General features: G+C 41.1%; 1 protein-coding gene across 1 annotated transcript in view; it reads right to left on the bottom strand.

Annotated features, from left to right (window-relative positions):
• Nucleotides 1-384: 384 nt before the first annotated feature.
• Nucleotides 385-19,983, bottom strand: part of GRIN3A (glutamate ionotropic receptor NMDA type subunit 3A) — a 64,747-nt gene continuing 45,148 nt past the window's right edge. Inside the window, 5 exon segments of the mRNA XM_066340069.1 lie at nt 385-1,058; nt 3,807-3,880; nt 4,618-4,782; nt 15,748-15,899; nt 18,609-18,724. Coding sequence (XP_066196166.1) covers nt 722-1,058; nt 3,807-3,880; nt 4,618-4,782; nt 15,748-15,899; nt 18,609-18,724 — 844 coding nt within the window. The 3' untranslated portion in view covers nt 385-721.

Genomic DNA, 19,983 nt, shown 5'->3' with positions numbered 1-19,983 from the left:
CCTTCACCTGCTGGTGCAGTGTTTGCACAGCTTCTCTCTGGGATGGAGGAGAAGCCCAGCCTAGACTCACAGGCCGACAGAAGTGGTGGTTTGGTTTTTGCCAATTATTTTAAGCTGGGTGAGTTCCTTCATTACAGTCTCACAGCAGCCACACCTCCATTTTGTGCTGACAGAGCTGAGGGAATGGTGTGTGGTGGGTTTGCCACCAGGAATTTGTCTTGTGAGCCTGTGGCAGGAGGGAAGGGACTGCCAACACAGAACAGCACCTACCATAAAGAGGCATCTGTGAGGAGCCTTCACATAGACCCATAGAGAACATAACAAAAATGTACCAACAAAGAGACATACTGCCAATGAAGAGTTTAAACCTTTTTTTGGGCTATCTTTTCTTTTTTTTTAAATTAATGCACAGAAAGGGCTAAAAAAGTGGAATCTCACTGTACTGTCAGGTGGAGAAACAACGAACTCTCATAGGGATGCTCCTTTGTCTCTCCAGCCCTTTGGGAGTGGGTGCTGTTTTCCAGGAGAGTAAGAAACTTGTTGTGAAAGGACGGGGACTCTGGAGGGTGGCAGTGTCTGTGAGCTGCTGCAATTTTGCTCTCCTGAAGAGCTTATTGCTTGCTTTATTTTGCACCCCTTTCTGGCATTACAAAAGTGTGTTACAAATTTTACAGAGGAAGGGGAGAAAGGAAGAAAAGAGGAAGGGCCCAGGTATGCTGGCCTAGGGCTCTGCAGTTCTGTTTGTCCTTGCATACTCCTCCAGCTCTGCTTTCCTGACAACGGCGAGTTGCAGCTCCTCCTTGATGATTTCGATCTGCTTCTCCAGCTCTGTCAGCTCTTGCAGTACTGAGAGCCTTGCAGTGTTGATGGACTCTGCTTTCCCATTGGTGGTTAAGGAAGGTGGAGACTTCTTCCTCCCCTGTGGCAGGGGGATGTCCTGGTGCTGATGGATTGTCACCTCGTTTTTCCCCTCATCTGTGCAGATGTATGTTTTTCTGCGGCAGTTGCCCAGGTTGGCTGTGTTCCACACTGCATGCTGGCTGTTCCCCATGTGGGCCCTGAACAGATAGAGGAGAGTTAATCAGAACCTGCTCTTGTGTGTGTGCTGACCTCCTCTGTGAGCCACCCTACTGGAAAAATAAAAGGCTGCTGTTACATACTATATAGAAATATTATTCCTTTATCCCTGGAATTATGTTTTCTTGCAAAGCACAAATCATGATGTAAATGACCAAATTTTTGTGATTTAACGATAGCAGAGGCTAGAACAGAACCTTGAATGTCATTTTTCCCAAAACTCTTCTTGGTTTTTTTAAAGTTATGAAAGTACTCAGATGCAACTCAGAAAAATCTGAGTCCTGCAAAGCCTTCTGTAAACTTTTGTGGTTGCAATGTGCAAGATTAATACAGTGTTAGTCCTTTGCATATTGCTACTCTGTCCTGGCTCAGGCACTTGCACGGAGAAGGAAGGAGACTCGCTAGAGCTGGTATAGAGAGGTGAAGGGGGAAGTTTTGTCCTTTGGTCTTGATGTCTTATTGGGGAGCTGCTTGTGTTGTGGGGGACGGACACCAATGATGTGTATCCAAGCCTTTCCAGTTCATTCCTGAGCTTCCTGACACACCACAGAGACTTAGGGTTGTCATACTGGGGCACAAATTCCCATCTGGGAACTTTTTTCAAATGCTTCAAATTTTTTTCCCCCCTGAAGAAATATTTCCATAATATTTTGATTCCAGAGAACATTTTCCTTCTCTCTGGGGAAGTTCCCTCTGCTGCCCTCCAAGATCAGGCCATTTCCCAGGGATCCTTCCCAAACCCAGGAGTAGCCCATGGCCTCCATCCTCCAACTGGAACTTAAGGAAACATCGAGTTTGCTGTTGTGGGAGAGAAGCTTCTCTTTCCTGCCTGCTTTCCCTTTGGCACAAATTGGTGTGTGCTCATTTGATAAAGGGAGGTTTAAACACTGGAGAAGTTGCATTTCAAACTGCTCCATCCTCAAGCTCTTCTGTGGATATCCTTGGACAAAAAGCCTCTCTGTGTGAGCTCCCAGTAGGCAGGTTAAGGAAGCAGGTGGATATTTTAGGATATTTAGAAACCCAGTTGGTTTCTGGGGTGGATAGTTTTCACACTTGCCTGCAGTAAAGGAATTTGGAAAGTGAAATTTTTTTTCAAGGAGGTAGTGATCAGGAGTATTCTCCAAGAGATGTGCTGGAAGAGAGGCAGGAGAGGAGGTTTCAGGCAGGAGCTCCTGCCTGGATCATGCTCCAGAGAGCTCAGGGAATCTTAGATGAGATGTGTATGTAGAATTGTTTATTTTTGTGCAGATCAGCTATTTTCTCATATTTCAAAATAAAAGATGGGAAGGCTGTCAAGTTTGGGCAGTTGATTTTAACTGATGCCAGAGTCCACAATTAGCACTCCAGTTTCACCAAGTCAATAAAATAATTTACAACTGAGCTACTAATGCCAAGCAGTTCTCCTAGTTTTTGAAAGTTATGACTGTAAAAAACCCGATAGATCTTCCTCCATGAGGATACCAGCAATAGCATGATGCCAATTCTTTTCACCTCTTCTCTGTGTCTTTGGTGTTTTATGAGTTCTTCAGTCCCCAGCAGGAATAAAAGCACATATGGTAACGTAAGTGCTTTGAGAGCTCTGTCTTGTGCCTTGCCATGTCAGTGTTCACGACAAGCTGGACATCCTACTCTTGTGTCTGTTGCGTTAAATTCACCACAATTCTGTGCAAACAGCAGGCCCAAGATGCTCACAAGAACAAGGACAGCAGGCAGGTGTGCATCCACACGCCCGTGGGCTGACTGCTGGGTGGGCAGGAGGTTTTGGACAGCAGTACATCTTCACTCTCTCAAGTTGGAAGATTTTTTGCATGGCTCTTTTTCTAAGCCATTGTCTGGGGGCCTTATGGACCATCTCCTCTTGTTCCACTGAGCAACGAGAGTGCAGCAGGAGGAAATATTTTGCAGCACTCATTGCCTTTCCTGGTTCTCACAGATCAAAAGCCAGAAGTGGCTGCATGCAAGGAGGTACTATACATGATGTTCTTTGCTAAGATGAAGGAATGAACAGAGGAGATCAATTGCAGGCATTTATAGACATTTGTGTGTATAAAGGCAGCTTAGAGATGCTTACTTGTTTATATTTGCTTCCTTTAGCAGAGCAGTATCAAAGACACACCACATACATTGAAATCTCTAGGTTTCAGTCAGGCCAAACATCCAATAACATTCCAGAAGATTTTTTGTATTCTATACTCTGTGCCTGAACTTCTCTGTAGAAAAGCAGTGCTGCTGTCTGTGTTGTTACAAAGTACATCAGCAGGGTTGGGTTGCTGAATACATGCACAGTTCCATACAATGCCTTGTGTTCCTGGAAGCTGTACATCCCACTATCTCCTCTAGAAGACATAGGCTATGAAAACAAGGCAAGGTTATTGCCTCCTTTTTACTTCAACAGCACTTGTTGGACGCAATGATTTTTGAAAGGACTGCATTTTCTTCTCCTCAGCTTTTTTATTTCTCAGTCTCCAAAAGAAGAGAGCTGAAGGAATTTCAGGCATGTGAGTGCCTGATCTGTCTTTCCCTCTAAAGACTCTGCCTCCCAAAGCCTTGGTTACCTGCCTTTTTTTTTTTTATTTTTTTTTTTTTTAATTTTTTTTTTTTTTATTTTTTAATTCTATTACCTTTGAGGTGTAATAGATCCATGATCCATAACTACATATCCAGACACAAAGTATTTAATTTCAAAGTAATTTTTATAGTTTGTGTTTTAAGGCATAGAGAATTCATACCTCTTTTCTGCTCGTTTTTTCTTAGGCTGACATTTTTCCTCAATAAATGAACTGTTCAGAGCACGATGTAATCTCTAGAGGGAAAGGAGGAACACAAACTAGTAAAAGCAAGATTAAAAATGGCTCCACAAATAAGTAAACAATTTAGGCTTTGTCTGATGAACTTGAGCATAAATTATTTTGCTCATTGAAGGGTACAAGCAATTGTCTGTGGTTTGTCATTACAACAGATTTATTTTCCAGTACTTTCCCACAGAAGGCCAAGCTGAAAGGTTCATGAATAGTTTGGGAATAATCCTTGGTGTTAACATAGTTTTAAAAGATTTCTTTCACTGTGTTGCTTTAAAGCAATGGAAGCTCCTCCTTTTTGTGTCTTTTGCTGTAAAGTAATCTCTTCCTTTAGAGCAAACTCACAGAGCAAATCTGTCCCATTAGTTTCTGAGAATCACGAGGGAGGTTATCCAGCATTTCCTGCAAGCCTCACAGGTTTGGGAACCTGTAACATTGAGATAAAATGTTCTGGTTTGCCAATTCAGGATAACAACACTGTTGCTTCTGTCATCCAAAAAAGCTGAGCTGTGAGGCTAGAAGCTAAATGGGAAGGTCCTTCTGTGAACTTTGCAACTGAATATTTAATTTGTTTCCTCTGTGTTTCCCATTCTATCCTTACATCTGCCTTTTAAAGCTCCAGAAGCTGCTGTCACCTTTCAAATGCCAACTGTCAGTGGTCTTAAACATTTTATACCTTGTTCTTGTCCAGGCTTACTTAGTCAGCCACACAACTTTCACAGGGTCCCTTCAGAACATGTACCTGACTGGTATGGAGCCAGTACTTCATCTTGGGTTTCTTCTTGATTCGTGGAAGGATCAGTCTGTACGTGATGTGTTCCCCAATGGTGGTGAGAATAGACAAACCAAAGCCAATGCACAACATCACGAAGAGCCCTGAGAAATGCTTTATCCCCATCTGCAGTGTCTATGAATAAAATCAGAAGGGAAAGTTAATGCAGGAGACTGTTACTTTGCTGAAGCAGATGCTTTGTTTTCTCATGTAGGAATGTGGCCTGACTGAATACACAGTGGTGAAATAATGCAGAACAATCTGGATACAGTTCACAGCAAAGCCACTCTGCGCTGCTTGGTGTTCAATCAGAGCAAAGGATCTCTCATGGAAAGAGAATCAGCCAAACACCAGGAAATTTGGTGCCATTCCCTTAATGAGGTGGCATATTAAACATGCACAAGAATCCAGAATCCACTGTTTGCAGTGTCTTTGCATTTGTAAAAGCAAATATTGCTTGATAGAATGTCAAATTAACTGTAAAGCAAGTCCTTCATCAACAGGGAACTAATGTTAGTATTTTCTGGGAATTGATCATTAACTTTCCCTTTTTGTGCCTTACCCTTGATGGTGAGTCATGATGAAAATGTGAAATAAATAGCACAAACATGGCACCCCTCCACTCCTTACATTAACAGGACTGAAATTGTGTTTGTTAGGAACTCTGACTACAGCTATGGAAAACAGGAGCACTCCCGCCTTTTTCTCCAAATCCACCCTTTTCATGTAGCATAGGAAGCCTGTAAATAACTTGTCTTAACAGCATTAATCATGTTTGAACACTAAGAAACCATGTAGAGCAGAAATCTGTAGCATGAACGCCTGCATTGAAATGTGTGGGTGAGGTATGCATGTAGCAACTTTATTCTCAGGCCTCCACTAAGAACTAAAATCTCTTGTGAAAAATTACTGTGCACAGATTACTATGGAAATATTTCCAGGAATACAGATTCCAGTTGTGTCTTTCTGTTAAACAATGTTATTCCCCAAGTAAGCAAAAAAAGGAGAAGCAGAGTCTGGGTAGGTTTGTGTGTCACCTGCAATGCTGCTACCCTCGACTTGTTGTGTTCCTTGTGTTCCTTTGATCTGTGGATGGGGGTGGGGATTGTGCTTTTTTATGACTATTTCCATAAGCTGGAAAAAGAAACTGGAATTAGATGTATCAAAAAATACATCACAGAATGTTTGTGAAGTCTTGTTCTAAGGTAATTTTAAGCCATGGAGTTGGTAACTGATGAGTCCACTGAAGTTGAGGGCTTAGAAGTCTTGTTGTGTACTTTTTATTGGGCAACTGTGAGCTGTATTTCTGTCTTCTGGCTTGCATATTTGATTTCTGGTTGGCATGCTTGATTTCTGTTTTCTAGAACACAATGGTATGAGATATCACATGCTTTTTACAAGAAGGGAGCTTCAGCAGTCTAGCAGAGTGAGAACTTTCCCATGCTGTCACTGGCAATAAACCCTTGTTTTGCAGATCCTCTGCCAAAATCAACCTCCTTGTCCCGAAGCACACTAAGCAGAACTTGCGGAATGAGAACTTTTGTACCAGTGAATAAACACTTCAAGGGTATTGAAGGGTATAATGGAGGTGTAAAAGCAATTTCTAAAGAAACTACTACAGCCTGGAAACCATAAAAAAAAAACACCAAAAACCCCCCAAAACAACAACATCAACAACAAAACCCCCAAACAAACAAACAAACAAACAAAACAAACAAACACAAACAACAGAGCAAAGTGGCTCTGCGGTAGAAGTGTGTCAGAGTTTTGACACATAGGTTTTTTGGTATGGAGGCTGCATCAGTTCAACCTCAAGGCAAAACTTGCCTGCCCACATCACAATTTCTTATTGAACAAGAACCTTGTTCCATAGTTTGTCCTTCCAGTTTGGGGCACAGGAGGGTTACACAAAGATTACAAGTGGTAATGCTTTACACTCCTCAAGAACCAAAGTGTTTGACTATAGGTCTGTTGACCTGTTTCTTTTAACTTGGGCAGTCTAAGTTGGGCAGTGAAGCCCAACTTTTAGCCCAGATAGAATAAAATCAGAATGAGGTCCCATGTCTAATCTCTCTCGGAAGTCTCAGAGCTAAGACCTCAGTATGGCCCATGTTTGGATCTGGCACATCTATAAGTATCTGTAAGAAGCAAAAAACCTGCTGTCCCAAATAGTTGAACATACTGGTTTTAAAGGTAGTTTGCCAGTCCTCCAGAAAGCTCTAATGCAAATCACTCCCTTCCCAGAAAGGGTGTTCAAAGGCAAGTCTGCAACAACTTAGAGATGCAGAGCTAACAGTAAACATAAGAACAAGCAAAACAATAATTAGAAGGGAAAGCATTTGCTCAGTCATCTGATGAGCATACTTATCTAATGCTGCTCCCAGGCTCCAGCTGCTGGATGCCACAGAGAGTAACAACCTGTGGGTGGCTCTTGCCATAAGTTTAATGTAATATCATAAAACTCTAGCCATCCAAAGCAATAATAAAAAGCCCTATTGCAGTGAGTGTTCCTGCATGCTGGGATGTCTCCTCCAGCCTGGGGTCAGTGTTTGATGCCACTCCAGCATTGCAGAGAGTACATGTTGCCAGCTTCTTACATGAAAAATAACCCCCTCATTTTCAGCAAAGCCTCTCTGATTTATGCTTATGAGAGTCTGGCTCCCTGTCCTGTCAGCTCTGCAGAATTGTTCTCTATCTTCCTTGGAAGCAGGTGAAAGAAATTCCAGGCACTGTCATCCCAGATGAGTTTTTCCCCTGTAATAGATGGATTTTAAAATTGTCCCAAACAAGACATCTTTTTTCTAGGAAAGGGAAGTGCCAAAACAAAGCATCAATAATATTTCATCTAGCAATAAAGAAGATAATGCATTGGAAGAGCTGCTGAAAGGCTGCACAGTAGAAGGAAATTTTTGCGACTAAATTAAGGGGGAAAACATGGTAGGAGAGAAATAATTAAACACAGTTGTGGAGTTTGTGGAGTTTATGGAGTATACATAGCAGTATCAGCACATTCACAAACCATTGTAAAATGGCTATTTATCAGCTGTGTATAATTACTGTTGAGACACACATATTAAATAATAAAGGAAGCCATCTAATAGAGACATCTCTCATTTTCATTGGTTCATTCTGATTAGAGGAGCAAGCCCTAGTACCTACTTTATTGCTACTTTATGTATTTTTAGGTGCATACATAGAATATATGTGGAAAGAGCAGAAAAAAGTTATTTCTCTGCAGCACTGCTTCAGCACTGCTTTCCTCTCTGCTCAAGGGGTAGGGGCCAGGGGATTGGGTGTGTGGGCTGGGAGTGTGCTGGCAACAGAGAACAAACTGGTGGATTTCTCTACTGTAATTTTTTTTTTTTTTTTTTTTTTTTTAAGGTATAAAAGTCAACCATGTGGTGTATTCTGTATTAAGCTTGGATAAAAATACAGTCCTTGCTCCAAGTTTGTGATCATAGATCCAGGAGGTAGCTCCCTGCATTTTAGGAGAATTAGCTCAGTTATGGCCGTATAATACTCTCCATGTTCTGGAACAATAAGCAGTGTAGTCAATCCTGTGATAATTACTGCTAATAGGTGCTAACCATGACAGTTGCAACAGTCTCCAAATTGTTTCTCACTGGTGAATTGGGAAATTGGCATTTTCGGGACACCAACAAATACAAGAGAAGGTGTGCGCTTTTTTTATATATATATTCTTGGAGAAACATTTCCAGTTTATCAACCCATATATGCAATTGCTATCTAAATACTTCCTATTGCTTTCACTGTAGTTATGTACCTTTTTTTTTGTTTTTTTTTTAAACCCAGAATAGAAGCAAAGTGATGCAGAGAAGACAGTCTGACATTTGTGTTCACTTTGGAGCAAGGAGAAGAAACAAAAAGAGCACTTAGTGATTTCAGCATTTGTTTTCATGGGAAGAACTCCTGTTTTACTCCGTACTGCAGGAAACTGTAAATGCTTTACTCTCCCTGGCTGCACTGAGTAAGTCATCAAATACACCTTGTGGTCCAATATTGCCTAATTAGAAGCCTGTAAAGATCCTCGTGGATAATCTGCAGGTTGGCAGCACAGCACAGATATTGGTGCTACACATTGTTGAACTCAAACACTAAATATGGGTATCATGTGTGTGATAACTATAATAATAAGTTGTATTTTCTTGATTGCATTTTCCCTGTAAAGATTTAAAAAAGGTTTGCTGATGTTTGGATGTTAAGTTTTGCATCAGCTGTGCTGAGAAAAAATTAGTAGGGATAAATGGATATGAAGGGCAGAATTCTAAACTCATGTACACATCTCAGTAGGCTTGCAAAATCCTTGTGATGCTGATGTTTTTATTTAGTCAGTTAAGAGGTATTAAGACATGTCCCCCTCTCCATTTTGTGGCATTTCTTGTAGCTGCAGAGACACTTATTCTTACACTTGACTTTCAGTCTTAGGGTTTTCTATGCTCTCAAAGAAGTGGCAGCTTAAAAATAATAAGTATTTAATCTCTTCAGGGGGATTATCCTTAGCAAAGATAGGTCACTATGGCTTTAGGGTTTCAAGTGACAAATTTCAAGATACTGTAAATATTGTCTCACATTGCCAAGACAAGTTCCTTTTTCTGCTTGTTGTGAGGACTTTTGCACAGAGCTGGAAAAACAGTTTTGTAATAAATGTTTTATCTTCTATTCATCAATTTTCCAAGCCCTGTCAGTACCTCTTCAGATAGTCACCTTTTTCTTTTGTTTGTTTGCAGTTTCAATGGATGAATCTAAGTCTTTTACTCACTTGCAGGAGACATCTTCTCCTGACTCTGTTGACAGAGTCAATACTCATTCACTCCTTTCTGCAGGACCATTGTGCAAAGTATTTTCTTCCACAGAGCAAGGCCAGAACCCACTGTGTCTTCCCAAACTGAGATGACCCCTTTACAATGCAACATCTGACACTTTGTGAGACTCTTTTTGGTAACATTCTCAAATCCTCCTGTGGGCAGGGTCACCTCTCCTCCCCAGACAGCATATGTGCAGACTGAGAAGATTGTCTTGGTACAGCAGAACCTTTATTCTCCTGTTCTTTGTGTTTGTTTTTCATGCTCTGACAACAAGGTGCTGTGAAAGTGACTGATGGGCAGCTGTTATTTATGAGCACAGGGCAGTTTGTTTCCTTTTTGGAAGTGTCTGCACGGCCTTCCCTTGACACCTGCACTGCACCAGGGACAAACACAAACCAGAGCTTCAAGGCTGGAAAAGTCACTATTGAGTTGTCAGATAATAGGTACAACAAAAAAGGAAACTATTGGTTGACCTTTAATAGGACTAGGAAAAAGGGGGGCAGAAAGGCACAATTTTCTGGATGACAGCTGGGTGAAAATCATGGCAAGATGAATGAGGCACTGTCTGACTGTGCCTTTTGGGTGATGCTGAGGCCAAAGATAATCAATTCAGGCACAATACATGATGAGTTTGAACAAATTCCTTCAGAGACTTGAGAGAAAAGCCATCCACAGACCCCAGCACTGATGGCGGATGAAAAGAGGATTACTCATTACCCCTGAAGATATTTAAAAGACCTATACCTCTGGAAGTTTTGGACACTATTTAGTGGTGGACTTGGCAGTGCTGTGCTAATGGTTGGACTCACTGATTGTAGAGGTCTTTGCCAACCTAAATTATTCCACAATTATAAGATGAAAGGATTTTATTTTTACTATATGGCTGGTCTGGATCAGATGGAAGGCTGTGGTCAAGGACCAATCCCCACTGTTAGCACTGTCGCTCAGGCACTTTGAGGAGGTTCATGGCACTGTGCCTTCCTCCAGCATCACTGCCATGGAAAATAGTGGGACTGAAGCAACAGGGTCAGTTTGGGCCAGGTTCTATGTACTTTCATATATTGTTATTTTAAAGGTCAGGTTAGATACCATTTGTGTGAAGCATCAGCAAGTTTTTGATATTAACAGCTGGGATAATGGCATGTGGCAATATATAATTTTTTATTCTATGTGTTTGTTGTCATCTGACTGAACTGCCAGTCAGTGTGGAAATCAGTCTAAGTTCTAGAGTTCCAGCTGTCCTGTGGCCATTGTGAATATAAAAGGGAGAATATATAAGCCTTTCAAGTAAAATAGAAATTACAGTTCCAACAATAACATTTTTTAAAAGGTAGCTAAAAAGATATGAAAGAGTGTGTACATTTAGTTAGCTTTTCCCAAAGCATGGGCCAGGAAGGGCTTTTCTTTTTGTACTGTCTTGATAAACCCTGCCCTGGTTATCACTGCCTGGCCTGAGCAGCCAAACTCACTGACTGCAGGCATTTTGCCTTTCAGGGGTACCTCTGCCTGCTGCCCTGCTGGCTGAGCTCCAGAGTTGCTTTGTTCCCAGGAGCAGAATATTGCAAAGCTTTTGGTTCCCAAAAATCTTAGAATCACAGACTGGTTTGAGTTCAAAGGGATCTTCCAAGGCCATCTGGTCCATCTGCCGCACAATGAGCAGGGGCATTCAATTAGAACAACTTGCTCGGAGCCTTGGATGCTTTCAGGGATGGTTGTACATTTTCAGGGATGGGGCATTCACCACCCCTTTGGGAAACATCTGCCAGTGATTTTCCACCCTCTTTGTAAAAACCTTCTCTTTGCAGTCTCTTCTGAACTTGGAGTGAGCTAATGGGATGGAAGGGCAGGTCCCAAGAGCCTGGCTCCTTCTGAAGGGGCAGCAGTGAGAGTAACAATAGGGGAGAGGAAGGGCTGAGTGTACTGTATGCAAAACAAAAACAAATTACATTGATTATGTCTAGATATGATGTGCAAATATAACCATCAATCCCTCATCCCCCTGCACCATGTTTCACCCTAAGTAGGGAACTCATCGATTTTGCCACAAAGGCGTTCCTTTGAAACTAGAATATGATAATTTTAAAAGCAGAGTACTAAAGAAATATTACCAGAAGCTAGCAATCACAAAGAACAGCCACTGCCACCCACAACTGCCAGCAGTGGAGAGGGTAAAGTGCAATTCACTGCAGTACTCTTTCCAAGCCTGAGTTATCTGCATGCCTCATAAATGATCCAGTGCGTACTGGCCAGGGTAAGATTCCTTGGGTAAGTGGTTTTCCTGGAGAGGTTCATACAAAACAGCAGAGTCAAGCACTTCTGACCTCTGCATTTTCAGAAAAGAAACCACCCTTATTTGTTTTCCAGCTTGAAGAGTCACTGCAAACCTTCCAGCCTCAGGCTAAATAATTTCTTTACAGGACTTTGTTTTGAAATGCAATTTAGAATGAGCAAAATGCTCATCCACTGCCAGATAGAGAGAGATGGGAAGAGCCAGCAGTGAGTTCTGCCACATGAAATATAATTTCCCAGTGTAAGACCAGTTAAAAAACGATGAGTAGGAAGATGGATCTCAAAACAAATCTGTAGAAAAATTAATTTAAGTGGGCAGGAGCGGCAGGTGGGTAGGAATCAGCTGAAGAGGTAATAACAAAAATGGATGATGGATATCCCACCAATTCAAAGGCTATACTGATCAGTATGTCACCCATATATATTCCCATTTTGGGGTCATTTCTCTTGGTCAACAGATGCAACATGTTACAGACCAAATTTATGAAAAAGACATAGAAGAATACAAACTCTTACTCATGCTGTCAAAAGGCAATTGCTAGGTCTCAGTTTGGTATATAATACATGTCAATGACTACCCACGGAGAAGCTGAGGCTTAAAAAAAACCCACAGAATCGTCTGCTTCTGTGTTGGACATTGTCCACACTTACAGTGAATCTGTAAAATTCTATTGTGACTGAGTGCAGGGAATTTAGTTACAGAGATTTCTGGGCTGTATAGGAGTAAATTATAAAACCAACATAAAGCTATGTCCAAGACTAATTCCCACGATTCTTGCTGTAACAGTGGGGAACCTGTGCTTTGGAGAGTGTTTGCTGCTTGGCTGTTAAGTTTAGTAAATTTCTCTCAACTAAGAAATCACACATTCTAAAACCTTCAAGTTCTTGGCCAACAGAAATGGATGAAGAAGAGGGGATGCATGTGGGAGATGCACTGAAAGTGAGGCAACTCCGGAAAAGGAAGATCTGGACTTAGCAGAACTTACCCCAGAAATGGCAGACTTGCAAGTGGCGTTCTTCTTCCACTCACTTTCTGATTGTGTAAAGGACTCTTGAGTGACTTTTTAGATTCATAGAATCCTAGAATAGTGTGGTTTTGAGATCTTATAGACCATCTAGTCTCAACCCCCTGCCATGGGGAGAAGTGCTAACCACCTGGCCAGGTTTCTCCAAACCCTGTCTCACTCTTGGACAATTCCAGGTCTGGGGCAGCCACAGCTTCTCTAGGCGACCTCTGTCAGGACCTCATCACCTAAATGTTTAAATTCTTCCTTCTATCTCATCTAAATCTACCTCTTTCAGCTTAAAGCCATTCCCCCTTATTTTTTCACTCCATCACTTGTCCAAGACCCTCTCCAGCTCTCTTGGATCTCAGTTAGGAACTGGAAGGGGCTCTTAATGTCTCACTGGATTCTTCTCTTCTCCAGGTGAACATACTCTGTTCTCCCAGCCTGGCTGCAGAGCAGAGAGGCCCTCTGATCACCTTTGTGATCTCCTCTGGATTTCCTTCAACAGTGCCACATCCTTCTTACACTGAAGATCCTGGAGCTGGATGCAGCTCTGCAGGTGGGGTCTCATCAGAATGAGCAGAGGTGCACAATGACTTCCCACAACCTGCTAGACACGCTTTTACTGATGCAGTACAGGACATCTTTTGCTATCTGGGCTGCCTGAGCACATTGCGGGTCATTCTGAATTTCTAATACACCAAAGCCTTCTCCCAAGGGCTGCTCTCAATCCATTCTATATTTGTGCCCTGCCTATTATCTGTGCTTGGCATTGCCCCAACTCAAGTGCAGGATCTTGCACTTGGCCTTGTTGCACTTCATGAACTGAGTCCTTCAGTTCAGACACCTAAACCAACTTACTGGACTTCAGTTTCTGAACGAAAAACTCAGTTGTGTATGTTGAATTAGTGCAACTGAAGATTGAGTAAGGACTGTGGTCAGACAACCAATCAGTGACCAGCTACACCTGCCCTTCCTTCTGGACTTCAGATGGAGGTTATATGCAAAAGACCTAATTATGCTAAAGCACAACATGTCCTTCAGCTGTGATGCCATGCTTAAGGCTTCCCTTAAAATCCTGTGGTTAAAACTTATTAAATAGTGAAAAAAAAATAAAGAAAAGAATTCCATGGAACTATTCACAGGGCAAAATCTGAATTTTCTTTTCAGACTGGAGCAGACTTTTGTCCCACCTCCTCTCCCTTTGTTGGTAGGCCTTGAGGAATCTTGTTGCTCATACACCTCTATTGGTAACATTTTGAGCAAGGACTCCCATATATGTACATCTATTTACAATTTTTATAGTATTACTCAGGTTCTAATACTTTATTCCTGCAGCCCAGTGGATCCTCTCATGCCCCTCACAGGGATCTAAGCATCTCACTCTACAGTCTTAAAGAAGCAACTACATGTTCTGGGAGAAACCCAGTACTAATTAAAATTGTACTTATAAACTGAATTTATTCTATGACTAAGAATAGAGAGCATACAGTCCCATATGAATGCTGTGAAGTAAGACATGATCAGAGGAAGCTCCTTTTGTCACACCACTAGGGAACTATTAGGAAGACAAGTTTTCTCTGATGTAAGAGTTTTGAGTTTTAAGCAACGTTGAGGTAATTTATCCCTTTACTGCCTTGTAATTTTGCTGAGATTTAATTTAAAAAACTTGTTAAAATTTAGTTACAAGAAGTTACTGAAGGAAGTGCTATTTTAAAAAGACAATTCCCTTTTTAGATGATAATACAATTTTCAGATAAGCTAAATCAAAAAGAGCAGTGAATACACACTTCAGTTTTTTTGCTTTCTTGTGTCAAATTAATCATATAAAAAAGGAAAGAAAAAATTAGGTTGGATTAAAAAATTGAGTTTTTTTCTATGAATGTCTGATGTTAAAATATAATTTATTTCCTATTGACACAACCATAATGAAAAAGTAAAAAGTGTAGTAAGACATGCAGAAATATCCAAACAAATTATGTATAAAAAATGCCAAATAAAGATTTGCTTTGTTGTATCTCTAAAAAACTGCTAATGATTTAGTCAACAGCCAGAGGTTTGCAAGTGACCTTTGAAAAGTAGTAGTCAGAGCCCAGGAAACCGAGCTTCTCTTTGATGGGAGAATGTTGCCGCTTCCTCAGGGAATACTGAGTGTGTGTTTGGATTTGGCTGAACACTTGGAGAAGGAGATAGCAGAGATCTAACTGTTTTGTATCCATGAGAATACATAACCTATCCCTCCTGGAAGACCCTGAGCAAAAAGTGTATGCTATAAGCTTCAGCCATTGTTGGTGCTTTTGATTCCTCAATACTTTATCTGATTTTTTCACTTGACAGTCTGGGGAACTTGAAGGAAAACTGCTATTCTGGTAAGACTCATCTTTTTCATAAATAATGGCTTACCTCTTCAGCTACCATGAGCTGGCATGACTCATCTGATTTGGTACTTGGATGTACGTCCATGAAGATTTACTTCCTTTTCTCATAGATCTACACAGAAGCGAGATCTACTTCCCCTTTCTTCTTGGTATGGTATCTTAGCGGACCATTTCTAGCCTGAAATCCTCTATGTGGTACAGGTAGCTGCCACCCATGCTGGGAAAGTGGTCAGGGTGTATTAAAAACTTGGGATGTCCTGAGCTCCCCCTCTCTCTGTGGATGGTGATACATACACAATTGAGTGGAATCAGACAGGTTTGCTATGCACTGTGACACATCAGGATTTTTACTGCCCTTTTCATGCCCTGCTTGTCTTCAGAGGAGCGCTCTGGTGTCTCACTCAGCAGTGCAGTCTCACTGATGCTCTCCTCGTGCTCTGATCTGACTGCTGCCTGGGTCAGCAGCTCATGCCTTCGAAGTCTCCTCCATCCCTTCAGCTGCCACCCATCCTTGCCATGTAGGCATGTCATTAAGAATGAGTGGAAATAATTGTCAGCTTGCACAAAGCCTCACTTAGGTGACCCAAGTTCATTGCTTACCTCCGTGACAGCAAAGCTTCGTTTCCCACAGGGAACAACCTTGTACCACTTGTCATGCAGAACATCCATGAAGCCATGGGATTTGTACTGGCTGATCAGGTCAGAGATATTTGAGGTGAGAGGAGAGTTGGGGGGAAGACCAATACCATATCCTAGAAGAGAGAACAATACAATCATCTCTCTTTCTTGTTTGGTTTTTTGATGATGTTAGCTCATTTCAGGATGGAAGAGCAAGATGGCACTTTGTTTCAGCCAGCCAAGTCAAACCTGGCTTATTGGTCTGAGAATGCTGAGACAAGACCTCTTGCGCAAAATAAAGTCACCCAATATAATACAATATAAACAGAATAAGCAAATTCAAAATTATTGCAGCCACACAAGAAATATGTAAAACTGGAGGTTAAAAAAGTTAAAATTGAGGCAATGGATGAATAAATATTTTCTCTAAAAACACAGACTTTTTCATGCCCTTGCGATGGATCCTTTCAGCAATGCAAAAGGGTGTCAATGTCACATAAACCATACTGTGGTCTTCTTGTAATGTTAGAGCAGTGGATGTGACTGTGGTGGTTCTTCCTACGCATTTTCTGATGAGGAACTGTATGCATGTAAACACATGGAGCAATCTTCATTGTTATCATACAGCAATTTAAAGCCCTGGGGCTATGCTTCAGTTTGTGCACTTCTGCTCTGGTTCTGACAGGGACTTTCAGATACTAATAAATGCAGGTTTTAGCCACTGTTTTGTCTTTCACCATGTTGAAGTGCTGGTAAAGGACTTAGTGTAAGTGAAAATGAATTCAGTAAGTTTAAATGTGGTATTTCTATTTGCAGAATCTGGGGTTTGACTTTAGAAATTCTAAGCAAATACAATTGATCTCTCAAAGACATGCAGTTGCATGCCAGTCCCCCACACAAATTAATTTCTAGTCCATTGTGGATTTTTGTTTTTCAGTTCAGAATTCAGAATTTCAGACTATCTCATTAAAAAAACCTGCAACAACATAGGAAGGAAAAAACCCTTACAAACAGACAAGTGCTGAATTTGCCAGGACACTGCCTCACCTCACTTTTCAATGAGTGATGAGATGGTAAGTGTTCCTACAATGCAATATCTCCCTTGCTGCTGAGTTTTTTTACATTGTGCCTGTAATTCCACCAGAACTAAATTTGCTCTCGTCAAAAGATTTGTTTCAGAGTTGGCACAGCTAGGACTCATAAATATAACATTTTCAGCATATTTTTTTGCTGAAAAAATCACTTATCATTTATCATTTATTCAAAATCATATAGTTCAGGGTCTATTTGGTTTTTTTCTTTTTCTATATTGAAATCTAATATACTTGATTTGAAGCTTCTGGTTTTGTTGACGTTGTTGAAGTTGTTGAAGCTTCTGGTTTTATTTCAGCAGAACTGACCTTTCTGAAAGTGATTTATCACATTTCTGAAGGAGGTTGTTTTACTGTGTGATGGGAGTAGCTGAAGCAATTGCCCTTGGAGGGGAGGAAAGTGGAAGCATCAGTCCTTTCCACTGGCCATCTGTCACAGAAGTGGTTTCTAAAGTCTGCTGCCCATGTGCTTATCCATGCTGGAAGTTGTGTTGAGTCTTCAGGCATGAATGGGACGGGACTGCTGGGGTAGTTGTAGCTGAAGAAGCTGTAGCTTCTTTAATGAGGTATCAGTCTCCTTACAGGGATAGAGACAATTGGGAAAAAGCAACAGCTCACAGCCTGCCCAAAGCAGCCAAATATTTCTTTGTTACAGAGCATCTTAAAAGTTTTTCAGCCAATAGTATACTGCCAAAGCTTACAGTGCTAAAGTTACAGCTATAACAGTTGTTTTAGCCAATAATAGCACACATATACCTGCTTCAAACAACGCTCACTTGTATGCTTTTCTATTAACAATACACAATACCCTTATTAAGCTTAAGACCTTCTACTATCTTGTCAGGCATATATTTTCTGCAGTGTTAAGATTTATTCAAGCCAAACCTATAAACTCATCCTTTGTTTCCCATGTCCTTGTTTGCTTTACTATTGTATCTTTTCTAGTTTCAAACTTTTCAGTTGCAGCATTCTGAGTTCTCAGTTTTTTCTGTCTGAGGCCTGCTTTTTCAGCTCTGAAAAATCCTTTTTACTTTTAGTGTTTCCCACAGGAAGCAGCTTCACACCAGCCTTGCTTCCAGGCTGCTTTCTGAGCTGTCCTTGCTTATTTCTCGAGGCTGCAGGAGGCCAAGCACCAGGGCAGGCTCCCTTCTCAATTAACTATAGACTCATTAGGAATCGAGCTGACCTTAAAAATGGGAGGAGTATTTGTCTGCTACAGATGAGAGTAAAACTGCAGAACTGCATTTTGAAACGGTTGAACTAAGTTTTGAATGCATGTCAACAAAGCAACCGGCAGAAGAGAAGGCTCATTCCAGGTGCCTTTTTATTTTGTGGGGAGCAGGGAAATGGACTCTGCCTTCTACTTGTCAGGAGACACGCTGTGTGAGCACTTGGAATATCTCCTACAGAGAGCATTGCAACAGAGCATAGAACCACAGCATTGTTTGGGTTGGAAGGGACCTTAAAGATAATTTTGTTCCAATGCCTGCCATCGGGCATCTTCCACTAAACCAAATTGCTCAAAGGTCCACCCAACCTGACCTTGAAACAGGTCATAAAAGTGATACGAGATCTCAAAAAAACTACAAGAAAAGGCTGGAGCTTTTGTTCTGCTCAGCTGCTGAGGATTTTGTCATAATCCTCAAGGGGTCCTCAGTTTCACCTCTGTATTTTCACTAAGAATACTATAGCACAACAAAGGAAATTCAGCACATGAGGAGCAGAATAGTGTGCTACAAAAATAGTTATTACCTTCAATGGCAAAGGGCTTTCCCACAGTTAAGAGCTTGCAGTCGGCATCTATTGACACTTCATAATCTAAGAGTGCTTTATCCATGATGAAGGCATCAAGTTTCTCTGGATCATACCTGTATTCAACATCAAAGTCAGAAACACAAACACTTCACAGTCTGAGACTCAGTGACACTCGCTGAACATTCGTCTACACAGTTCTCTGGAATATTACTGTGTGAAAACAGGGACCAGGGACTTCTATTTGCACATCTGCACTTAAACTAAAACTGATTTATATTTTGAAGGAGGGAATTGTGCATGAAATGCAAACTTTGTGCATTAAAAGCAGTCAGTGTGTTTAGGACTTACTTTGCTCCCACAAAATATTATTGTTCTGAAAGACAAAAATCTCTATGAAATTTTGGACCTTGACTCAATTGAAATGTTCACAAGGCTTTAATGGAGAAGATCGCTGTCTTGGTTTCTTTGTGATGTTAAACTGGGGAATAATAGAGCAAAACCACAGAAGGATAACTTATTCAAAGGTACTTCTCCTCCTTTTTTCCTTGAACATGAGGTAGATTATTTCCTTCACCCAATTTATCTTTTCCTTGTGTTGTCTTCATGAACACAATGACTGAATTTTACTAAAATAATAATTTTTGAACAGCATGTTTGGATAAAATAATGATAGAAAAAGAATAGCTGCAGTGCCTGTTCTCATCTGATCCCAGGACTGCACCCTCCACTCCTGTCCCCTTAAAAGTCTGGGTCTTCTCCTGATGTGATTTCTTCATTGATCTCAATCCATTGACACCAGTTTTACCCAAAGAACTGCCATTTGTCTTGATTATGAAAAGGATGGGTCTGGGGAAAAACATATAAACAGAAAAACAAATAAACAGGAAAAATCATCTGGCGAAAAGTTCTTAGGCCATCTGCCAGATAACTTCTTAGATGAAAAGAATTAATGATTTCAGGCTTATTACCACCTGCCCTGTTTCCTGGAAGAATTGTGTGACCTCCAGACTGTTAGGCACAAATGTCTCTGAGGCACACTGATGTCACGATTCCCTAAAGTAACAAGACTTTTATTACTTTTTACCAGTCTATTCCTTCTTTTATTCATTTTAATGATAAATTAAGGTCCCTCTTTGAGAACCTTCTTTCCTCCCACCACACTGAGGAACCTCACTGGCAGCTTTTGCTTAGATTGGATTGGTTTTTTTCTGAATGTTTCTCACTGCCTGATGAAGGGCCCCCAAGCTCAGAAACTTGCCAGGAGTTTATACATTGCCCTTGCCTGATAGCCCCCTCACACCCAAGTGTGCATCCTCATCTGGCCTACATGTGTATTAATCCATTGAACTCCCGTCTTTTGTGGGACCCTCAG

This window comes from Sylvia atricapilla, chromosome Z (assembly GCF_009819655.1).
Source record: "Sylvia atricapilla isolate bSylAtr1 chromosome Z, bSylAtr1.pri, whole genome shotgun sequence".
Lineage (NCBI taxonomy): Eukaryota > Metazoa > Chordata > Aves > Passeriformes > Sylviidae > Sylvia > Sylvia atricapilla.
The sequence above is the reverse complement of the archived record's forward strand: the minus strand, read 5'-3'. Positions and strand labels throughout refer to the sequence as shown.